At 33.9% G+C, this 11,515-nt stretch overlaps 1 protein-coding gene across 1 annotated transcript in view; it reads left to right on the forward strand.

Moving 5' to 3' along the window:
* LOC109836911 (DEAD-box ATP-dependent RNA helicase 6-like) overlaps positions 1–11,449 on the forward strand; it is a 15,499-nt gene extending 4,050 nt beyond the window's left edge. The window contains exons 2-10 of the mRNA XM_020404953.1: positions 2,292–2,352; positions 3,963–4,197; positions 4,471–4,709; positions 6,568–6,819; positions 6,905–7,085; positions 8,010–8,098; positions 8,959–9,032; positions 9,113–9,258; positions 10,680–11,449. Of these exons, the coding sequence (XP_020260542.1) occupies positions 2,292–2,352; positions 3,963–4,197; positions 4,471–4,709; positions 6,568–6,819; positions 6,905–7,085; positions 8,010–8,098; positions 8,959–9,032; positions 9,113–9,191 (1,210 nt within the window). The 3' untranslated portion in view covers positions 9,192–9,258; positions 10,680–11,449. The remainder of the gene's footprint in view (positions 1–2,291; positions 2,353–3,962; positions 4,198–4,470; positions 4,710–6,567; positions 6,820–6,904; positions 7,086–8,009; positions 8,099–8,958; positions 9,033–9,112; positions 9,259–10,679) is intronic.

Here is an 11,515-nt window from a genome sequence, read left to right on the forward strand (position 1 = left end):
GGACATATCAGACATATCGACCGATTTTTCAGAAAATTAGTCGATATGCTCTATTATCGGTTTAAAGTTTTTTTTCACTTATTGGGTTTGTGTTTAGTGATGAAAACCCAAACCCATTTGACCTGTTGTGTTGTTAAGGGTCTGTTTTCGAACCCGATAGACAGAAACGAACCCGTTCAAAAGAAAAAACAAAAAAAACCCTAGGGCTATCGCGACTGGGAACCTAACAGCCGCCTTCATCTTCTTCGTCTTGCGTTCGTTCTCCTCACATTGCTGACTTCTCCTCACATCGCTAGCTTCTCCTCTCTTACCTCCCTGCGTCATCGAAATCCTTCGATCTCCGGCGTCGCCTTCTCCTCTCTTTCTTTCCTGCGCCATCGGAAGCCGAAGTTCCTCAGCTTCAGTCGTTAGGTAAGCCTCCCTGACCTCTCTCTCTCTCTCTCAGTATCTCTCCCTCTTGAATCATTTCCCCTGTCAAATAAAATTAATTTTAAGTTAGTAAGTGAATTATAAAATTGAAATGTAACAAATTTAAATGCTAATGCATAGGAGGTAGTGAGATACTTAACAGTTGACACTCCTTAATGTCAGCTCCCTCTTTTGAATTTGTACCAAGTTGTTGCTGAAATTAAATTGAAATTAGAAACTCCCAAGCAATCGGTTAGTGACCCTAAACATCATATATTATTTACTTTTTTATATGTTTAGTCTATAGAATTTATAAATTATGCTTATAGTGAATTTAAGAATGCGTAGATTACATTTAAGACATGATATTATACATATGTGCACCACCTGATATGACAATCTGATATTTAGTTCATGTCCCCCGATATATCCCTGATTTTCGCTATCCGACATGGATTTCAGCCGTCCGACATGAACCCAACATCCAACATTTAAAACCTTGACGAAAACAAATAAATTCAAGCATTCAAAAGAATTATGCTGGGATTAAAGAAAAAACGGATGAAGAGAATGAGTGCAGTCAAAATGGATCTAACCCGATCAAAACTCTATACCCAAGTCCATCTTAGATAAATAGTGAGGATATGTTTTTGCCGCTTAAGCGCTTGCCTAGATGCCTGGGCACCAGGCTTGGTCTGGCGCCTAGAAGTGTCTAGTGCTTTCTAAAACATTGCTACTAGCATCCACATCCTGTCAAGCACTGATGCTGCCAAATTGAAATATTTGGTTCTCTTTCAATTTTCAGAAAAATTGTTCCTTGTTTTGACCTAGTGTTTTTTATTCAATATTTTAGTTAGTTTCTTCTTGCTCTTTTACTCCCTGCTGTTACTGCTAATCTATTAGTGATTTAGTTGCTTGATAATCATTACTATATATAGATTCAAACCTTCAGTCGACCTTTTGCTCTGGTACCCATATATTTTGAAATTTTGAGTATATGTTGTTCGAAAAAGGAGAATAGATCCTGTCACTTAGCAGCTGCATGGCGCATAGATAGCACCGACTTAGAAGATCACTCTTTGACTTTTTCGCTAGCGAAGATTTTATTCAGAGTTATACTCATTTTCCTATTACCTGTGTAAAATTTTTATCTAGAATCTGTCGCTGAGCATATTGCTCTATGCAACCTGTAAAATTTATGTACCATATAAACTAAATAGTTGTTTTTTTAACACGTTGAGATCTTATCATGGATTAAAACCATTATTTCTTGGGTATGTATAATGATAAAACTTTGCATTTAAAAGTTTTGTCTAGCTTGCTGCACTATGACTGTTAGATATGCTTACTTTTGTAGTCTTTCATATTTATCTTATATTTGGCAATATTCTTTTTATTTTTTTTCTGCCTAATATAAATTTCTAGGTTTTTCTTCAAGATATTGTCATTAGTAGTTTTCAGTTTAGCTGTTGGTTAAGCATGAGATACAAGCATATTAGATTTCAAGAGGCCCTTCTCGAGTGCTATTGGCATTGGTGAAATGAAAATGTTTGAGATATAAGAGTGCCAACATTTTAAAGGATAAGAGATAAACACACTTATTAGAATGTTGAAGCAATTAAGTTAGATGTAGAGTCAAAGTGAGGAAAAGATGAGGGACAATCAGTGAGATGGTCTGCACATGTGGCGTGTGTGGCGGGTTAAATAAAAAAATTTACCTGTTAGGTAGATTTTACTGTTTAAATTGTAGCACTTTTTTTATTTCTTGCAAGCTTTTACTCTTTTTCTACAGATAACTACATAGCATTAAAACCAAAGTTCTTCCATTTATTACTCTTTATTATCATCTCAAATTTGATCTTTTTCTTTCTTTATGCTTTTAGCTCCCCGGATTGGAAGGCACAGTTAAAGATACCACCACGTGATACTCGTTACAAAACAGAGGTGAGGATAATTTTTCAGTTATTTGGCCTTATTGGAAATTTGAATTTCTTGTAGTATTGTATTTGTTAGGAGATTGTGGTTTTCCCATCGTCTTTATGATAGGATTCTTGTCTATGAAGGGACTCTTCTTCAACTTGTTGTCAGAACTAGAAATTTTATGATGTGGGAACAGTGCTAATCATGAGGTCAAAAAAATAAAATAAAATAATTTCAAGTAGTAATTTTATGTGCTTGAATAAAGCTCATCTTTTTAACACCATTGTAAACCGCAAATCTGACTAGCAGTTGAATCAGTTTGCATGTATATATTTTATTATTTATAGCGAAAAACTATTTAAATTATTTTACAGAGTAATACAACCTGTATTGCTGCATCTACTGAGTCAGTGTAGCAATTTATTATCCAGTATTTCTGTTACTTGCAACCCTGTATAGTGACAGGATTTGGCTGGAAGTAATAAATGGTGAATTATGTACAGTTTGTTGTTTTGTTTGTTTTCGGAAAGTGCAAAGTGCAGTAGTGATTAATAATGACTAATACAAAAGGAAATGTGAGGTTTGAAGTAAAAAAAATTTAATTTGACAATGTTATCTTGGGGAAAGTAAAAAAAGAAATCACTGAATAGAAATTTTGTGACTAAGGTGATGCATTTGATGTACTGATAATTCTGGTCAGATACTTGCAAAACCTTGAAAGCTCCTAATATCAAAACCAATACAAGTGAATCAAAATTGAGACTGATAAAGATATTTCAAACTTCCTTTCTTTACACTTGGGAATTTTGGACTTTTTCTCCTGTTGGACCCACAACCTTGTCGTGGTATTAATAACAGCAGCCTAAAGGCTTTTCGTCTGTGTGTATGTATGTACATGAGAGTATAACGGTTTCAGTTATTGCATCTCTAGCATCTTACTTATCATAGTTTTACACAACATATGCCCACACGCATGCATGTACTCTGTCATATGTATTCTGAGCACCAACCCAATGCATGCACAACATAAAAGTAAATGTATTGAATGCCAGTTGTCATCTTTCACATTTACACCATTGCAAAAGTAACATTTACATCTTTACCTGTGGTCATCCTGATAGTTGTACTTTATAATTGCTGGATTTCACTTGTCCATGGTTTTGGAAAACATCCTTTATAGGGCTCTGTGTTCTCAAGATGTGAGTTTTACATGTGGCCTAAAAAGATACAAGTTTGCACCTATATCTCATTGCTGAAAAGGGCTACTGCAATCTTTTTAATGGCCGGATCCCTAATCAATCAGTGTTATCATTGTAATTTATGCTAGCTTGTTGAACATTCAATCCTTTTAATTTGCATGGACTTGCATCGGGCAGGTAGTTTCAGTAATAAAGGTTGATATACCTAGCTGAATAGAGTATTTTAATTATCCTTCTTTTCTTTAAGTAGCAGCTGCCGGCTAGTCTAGTATATTGTACATGATGATTGTTATTTGATGAAATATGGACATAATGCCTGTTGTTATCTTTTAAAGGATTGTGGATCAAGAGTTACTTATTAATGATTCACTTTTTGATATTCATGTACATCTACTTGATGTTTAATATATGTAATTTTGATATGTGTTGTTTCAGGATGTAACGGCTTCTAAAGGAAATGAGTTTGAAGACTATTTTCTTAAGCGGGAGCTGCTTATGGGAATATATGAGAAGGGTTTTGAAAGTCCTTCTCCTATTCAGGAAGAGAGCATCCCAATCGCTCTGACCGGAAGTGACATTCTTGCTAGAGCTAAAAATGGAACTGGAAAGACAGCTGCTTTTTGTATTCCTGCACTAGAAAAGATCGATCAAGATAACAATGTTATTCAAGGTTCACTGTTATGTTTTTTGTTTCTGTTAGGTTAGATAGAGCTTGTCTTTAGTGCATAGTTAATCTTCATGTATACAGTCTTAGGTTCATTTTATCCCTGCTAGCTCATATTATTAGATACATACTAATGTGTATGATATTTTGATTACTGCATAGAAGTTTATTGACTGTTTAACTTTTTTTGCTAGCATTTATGACTTTTTGCTGTTCTCTTACTAGGCTACAGGATGTTGATTTTTACTTTTTTTTTAATTAAAAAACTCTGTGATCCAGTTGTTATACTAGTTCCTACACGAGAATTGGCTCTTCAGACGTCACAAGTCTGCAAGGAACTCAGTAAGCATTTGCAGATTCAAGTTATGGTCACCACCGGAGGAACTAGCTTGAAAGATGATATCATGAGATTGTATCAACCTGTCCATTTGCTTGTTGGCACACCGGGTCGGATTCTTGATCTTGCAAAGAAAGGTGTTTGCGTCTTGAAGGATTGTTCAATGCTTATTATGGACGAGGTAATTTGATCATGTCAAGTTTGAGTATCCAAATTAAATTAAATTTCCCACTCAAAATTTGTACTTTGTGCTTTTCAAATACTAGTATAGTGTACATGTATTGCACGTAGACATGCTTGTTTGACCATTTTGTAGAAATCAAAATCCCGATTGTTACAATCAAAGCAAAAAAAAAAAAAACCTATTGTAGTCTCAGAATTGGATATTCCACTCAGAAGGAAAAACTAAATTCAAGCTTCAATCCATCAATCAAAATTGCATCAAATTAACTTATTTTAATACAAATTCTCAAAATTCTAGCTGAAATATAGATGAACGCAGTTGCTTTAACATGTGTTTAGGCAAATTCGTTTTTGAAAGAAGACGACAGACATCCTCATTCCTCTACTCCGATAACTTCAACTTCCTTGTCGCGACGTAAATTAGTTTTTGGTTTGAGCTTTGATTGTATAGTTTTAACCATACAATTTAACCATACCTTATTATTTTATTAAACTAAAAAGAAATATGTACATAATACATTTTCAAACAAATAGCAATTGCTCGCTTGCCACACGCATGGATGTCGTCAGTGGATCTCCTAGCTGCCATCCATATGCACAATGGATGGAAATACTTCAAGAAAAAGCAAAAGAAGATGTTAAAATAGGAGGAAATATTACTATGCTTGAAAAAAGAAAAATATCATTACCTGGCTTTAAGATTTCTTTCTTGAGTTTCTCCCTAACCTTCCATGTATTTGATTCCCCTTGTTCTTTATATTGTTTTGGCGCCATAATAAGTTATCGAACAGAAAAGCGAATATGTATTGATTTAACCGTACCTTATTAAATATGTTTATAAAAACACACGATACATATCCAGAAAATATCATTCTTCTTACTTGTCACATACATGGATGCCATCCATGAACCCTCTAGCTCTTGTCCATTGATCTGTACAATGGAAGAATGGAAATATTTCAATAATAAATCTAAACTATAAAATAAATGCTGATGATCATTAAGACGATGTTATATCAGGAGAAAATATTGGCTGGTATATTTGTGAATATGACATGCCTTTCAAAGAACAATCTCTTATGGGGAGAAGGCCCTTCATTGACAGCGTATTTTTAAGGGAAAATAGCTAGAGAAGGAAGAAAATTAAATGGGGAAGTAGTCTTGATGCATGATAAGATGAGTGTTAATAATCATTTATGATGTTAGTTTAATGCACATCGAGGGGTTTTGCAATCTTTTTTGCTTTCCTTTTTAAAAGTTAAAACATTTGCATATATAGTTTGACCCATAAGAGGACCAAACTTCTATGGTGACCACTCAAGATAGAACTAGGAGGGTGAACTTGATTCTATGTTGGTTTGCGCCTTTTAAGATTTTGAAGCTAGAACCAGAAGGTAATGAGTCTCGAACTTCCGTTTAGTCTACAAAAATGCTTTTACTAATTAATGTATGGTTTAGTAGTGGAGTTACATTGATAATTTGAATGTTTATGGTTTTGTATGTAATGTATATTCATGTATGTATGTGATCATCAAAATACTCGAATTACATGAATACCCATGGCAATGTGAAGAGCACATTTACAATTGTCCACATAGTTTGAGGGCATTTTTGGAAGGAATGTTTTAACATCCAACATATTTTTGGAATAGTGTTAGATTAGCAATTAGGTGATGAATTCACAACATAGTTTGTAATATAATATGATTTATATTTGTGAAACATTTAAAAGTTTTCTCTGTCCTTGATGCATATTTTATCATTATTTGTGATCACTATCCTTCATTATTTGGACGCTTCCAGTTTATCATCTTTTGATTCGCTCATTATGCATCTGTTTTTACTTGTTGTCACAGGCAGACAAGCTTCTATCTCCTGAATTTCTACCTTCAGTAGAGCAGCTTATTCGTTTTCTTCCTGCAAATCGACAGATTTTGTTGTTTTCTGCAACTTTTCCTGTAACCGTGAAGGATTTCAAAGACAGATACCTGCCTAAACCATATATAATTAATCTTATGGATGAACTGACCCTAAAGGGAATCACTCAGTATTATGCATTTGTAGAAGAAAGGCAGAAAGTCCACTGCCTAAACACCCTTTTCTCAAAGGTTTGATCTTTACTATCAATTTACTTAGCAACACTGGTGCACACTGTAAACTGTGAATTTGCTGGTTTTCTGTTCTTGTTCTCAGCTTCAAATCAACCAATCTATTATATTTTGCAATTCTGTCAACCGGGTTGAATTATTGGCCAAGAAGATCACTGAACTTGGCTATTCTTGCTTCTATATTCATGCTAAGATGTTGCAAGATCATCGGAATCGAGTGTTCCATGACTTTCGTAATGGTGCATGCAGAAATCTTGTTTGCACAGGTAAAACCTGATGCAATTGTTGTTTCATTGTCCTGGTTACAGTGACCATTTTTATATTGATATTATTTTTACAAACCTGTTTTCACTTTTAATAATGATGACATGTACTTAAATTAGTAACTGAGTGGAATTACGGAGTATTTTACTTCTTTTTATTGTGATCCGTGTGCATGCGTATAGTTTCATGGAATGCCTTTGTCAAGTGCTCTTAATGCATGACATCAGGTACAATCGTTGTTAAATTTAAAAAAAAAAGCATATGTTCTGTAGCTCTGGCTAGTATACTGATCCAGTCTCTCTGTTTTCCTGATCAGATTAATAAACATACACGGTACTAAATAATGCCAATCGGTTATCACTTATCACATTGCACAACATAGCACCAAACTATGGTTTTTTCACATTTGTCTCTTTACGATATTACATATACAAAATTCAAGGTGGTACCCTGAGATTCACATAAATTTATCATGACCAAGAATTTTTTGGATTAAATATTCCCATAAATGGACATTTCTCTCGAGCATTTGATTAGACCAACAGTTAGCAACTACACATATCGGACTATGGTAAAAACATTTTTGAAATGTTTTAAATTACGATAGATTGCATTGTTCTAAGTATATGTAGCTCTAGCATAAATCTAGTCAGATTGTTGTTTTTGGTCGTCCTTTTTGTAACTAGGTGTAGTAGAACAAACTCCCAAACTTTTCAATTAATTATATTTTCAGTGGTTTAGGCATCTTGATGGTGTATGTGTGTTGTCTCTTTTTTTTCAGTGTGTGCCATTTTCGAATTTGTACTGATCAAATTAAAGGAGAAGATCGTGAATATTATTTTATTTAAATAAAATAGATTTTTATTGAAGAAACATAATTAGATGTTCCTTTGATAGTAACATGATCTAGATTTTGGTTTTCTCAGATTTGTTTACAAGGGGTATTGATATTCAAGCAGTTAATGTTGTCATCAACTTTGACTTCCCCAAGAACTCAGAGACATATCTACACAGGGTATGGAATTTATTTCTCAGTATGCATCTCTTCCTATGTGTAATATATAAAATCAATGGTGGCTGTGTGATTTAGTAGAAGCAATATTGAACAAAAAATATCCTTATCTTTCATGTCCACAACGTCATTAGCATAGCATATGTGACCTGCAAGAAATTTGATTAATATTCTCTGATCCCTCCCCTTTTGATGACCAAGAAAAATAAATCCATTATGTCAATTTTTTTGGTCCACCTTGCTTTTTATCTTCGGAAGACAGCTTTAATGTCAGTTTCGCAGAGTTCTGTAGAGGTAAAGTACAATTCAATCAGAGTTGGAAGCAGCCTTATGTTGGGGCTTGCTTGGTTGCATGCGAGTGTGTGGAACAGGAAGGAACAGTAACTAAATTCCAGTATTTAATTTTTGTAGCCCATTATGCAGGAAATATGGGAGTATGGCACATAAAAAAGCAATTGAAGTGCCATCTTTTAACTTTTTTCCATTACTTGGAACTAAGATGAACAACCATTGCTTGGGGCCCTCATGTATATCTCTTCCAACTGCTGAATAAAACTGCTAGACGCTTTCTTTCAGACATTTACACTTGACTTAAGAGGCTCTTGTCCCAGAAATTCAGGTGAAGATAAAAATAAAGTTAATGATAGACTGTTTAACTTGTCAGGGTATAATCTTTTAGGATAGAGGAGGGTTTCTTTAAAGGGTCTACATTAGCCAATGTGCAATCACTTGGTTAGGGTAAAGTGTTAATTGACATGGGCTCGTTTCTCTGGCACGCCACAATCTAGAAACAAAGATCTAAACTATTGTGGATGGAGTTAACTACCTTCTCCATTGAGAATTTGTTTATATTTGATGTGTAGGTTGGACGTTCAGGAAGGTTTGGTCACCTTGGTTTAGCAGTGAATTTGATCACCTATGAGGACCGTTTCAACTTGTAAGTTATCCTACTTCAATCTCCATTGTAAGTTATTTCTTAGGATATATCACATCTGAAATATTCTTGCCTAACAACAGATACAGGATTGAACAAGAACTGGGTACTGAAATAAAGCAGATTCCTGCTCAGATAGATCAGGCTATTTACTGCAGATGATCTCAGGCTACAATTTCCATATCTTCAGAATTGGTGAAAAGATCGCCTGTAAATACTAGCTTAACGAGTACGTGGAAACTCTCTCCTATTCTCTCATACCACATGTACATGTCACACGTGTATTAATGTGCACATACCAAATTAAATTAAAGTCTGTAGTCCCACTGTTTGGTTTATAATTAAGATCATTATTATTGAAAGCAGGCTACCTAATATAATTTATATCAATATTTTATTTCTATTTCTTCAAAAATGAGGTCTGATTCAGATTTTATTTGGTTTCTTTGGTTGTCCTAGATCTATGTATCTAGTCAGGCCCTTTTTGGTTGTTGTAGAATGAGTTAAGGATCATCATTACAGACATCTGTGCTAATTTATGCGCACAGTTGTTTAGCTTCCATTCGAGTTGCATGTTTTTGGAAGTATGTATTCACATTGACCATCAGCTTGTGTTCAGTCTTGTTGTATAAAAAAGCTTGTGTCAGAAACATTAGATACTTAGATCGTGCACAGGAGTAGGTTGGCTATGAGGTGTACTAGCACAACCTTTTTATTTACAAACCATACCTATGCAAATTGATAGCATAATTTGGATGGTATTCCACCATTGATGTTGGATGCTCCTGCTCAAATGTGGACATAAGCATTCACCCGGTTATCCTGTCAACCCCTACAGATTATTGGAGCATCTGATGTGAAGGTGTGGTATATATAGTATTGTTGTTGTATTTTATTTCTTTTGTTTCTTTGGGCATATACTATTGTACAGATAACTTTAAATATTATTTGCATTAGTAGCTAGTTGATTTTAATATTCAAGTGTTGTACATTTATTTATTATTTATTATTTTATTTTATTATTATTTTATTCATTTATTTATGATGATTATTATTAGTATTTTAGAAAATGATATCTTGTACAGTATATGCACAAGGTACTACTAGTAACAAATTACCATGTAGGGTTTGCTATGTTACATATGTGGTCTGAAGTAAACATTGTATCCTTTAGGTAGGTTCTGAATATCTTAAACAGATTTTACTGATTTTTAGGTAGATGTTGAAGAGAAGATGCTTATGCACTTCTGGATTGATTATGCATGTCTGCCTATACTCGATGTCAAATACGAATGTCGAACTAGTCTTGTTGTTGCCATCATCATTAATTATCTACATACTTAGGATACACATGACATGCATCATGCTAAACTAATGTGCATAACAATTTCTACCGGTTAGTGTTCCTAACATTCCTCTTTATTTGTAATTGCCAATTCTTGCTGTTGCAACTCCCTTTTTTTTCAGTTTTGTTTCCCTCCTCGATACCTCTTATTTTTGGTTGAAAATGATTTGTTCCGTATTGTTTGTGTTAAGAATACATGATTCATCTTCTTACGCTGCAATTTATTCTCCATATTCATTTACTCATGAACATTGGATGTCCATTTTTTTATGCGTGTTTTATTTCTTTGCTACTCTTGTGTACAGGGCTAATGGGTTGCATTCTCCATAATGTCAAATTGTAGCTGAAGGAGAATGCTGAGAGTCATTATGTTCAGTTCTTTCCAATGGGTTCTTTATGCTCATTACGCCAATTGTGGTAGTTGGTTCGAGACATTCTGGTACTTGCATATTTCTTATCTTCAGAGAGATGCTTTTAGAACTAACAAATTGTCCGTTCATCCTTTAGGTGGACTGTTTCTCAAGTTAGTTTGCTTTTAATCAGGTATCCATATTTGTTGTATTGCAATGTTAAGCGAGAGGCCTTGTCTTTATGTTGTTTCTATGCTCGGACATTTGAGCCTTTAGAGTTCTCTTCCGGAAAAACAAAAAGCCAAAAAAAAAAAAAAAAAAAAAAAAAAAAAAAAAAAAAAAAAAAAAAAAAAAAAAAAAAAAAAAAAAAAAAAAAACAAAAAAACAAAAAAAAGAGAAAAAAAGAAAAAAGAAAAAAAAGAGGGGGAAAAAGAGGAAAAGAAAAAAGTGGGAAAAACCATGTAGTTGAATCTTAGTTTTTTGTTAGTCTGGCTGGTGTGAGGATGATGCTATTAGATGTCAATATGTCATTCATGTGGAATCTTTTAATTTTATTTTTTTATCCCTTACTTATTTTCTAGTGGATACTGCTTGACTAGTTTTTCTAGATCAGTGTGGAACTATGTTTGTAACTTCGGATAGCTTTATCTTGCTACTGTAGCAAATTACTGTACATCAATTGACAAGCAAGTTGGTTACCGCGAAGTTTGAAGCCTTTCCTGTGTTGTTTGCCTCTTGAAGATGAAATTTTAGTAGTAAATTGTTCTTTTAAGCTTTTAATATCAAGTGTA

Source organism: Asparagus officinalis, chromosome 4, assembly GCF_001876935.1.
Source record: "Asparagus officinalis chromosome 4, Aspof.V1, whole genome shotgun sequence".
Classification (NCBI taxonomy): domain Eukaryota; kingdom Viridiplantae; phylum Streptophyta; class Magnoliopsida; order Asparagales; family Asparagaceae; genus Asparagus; species Asparagus officinalis.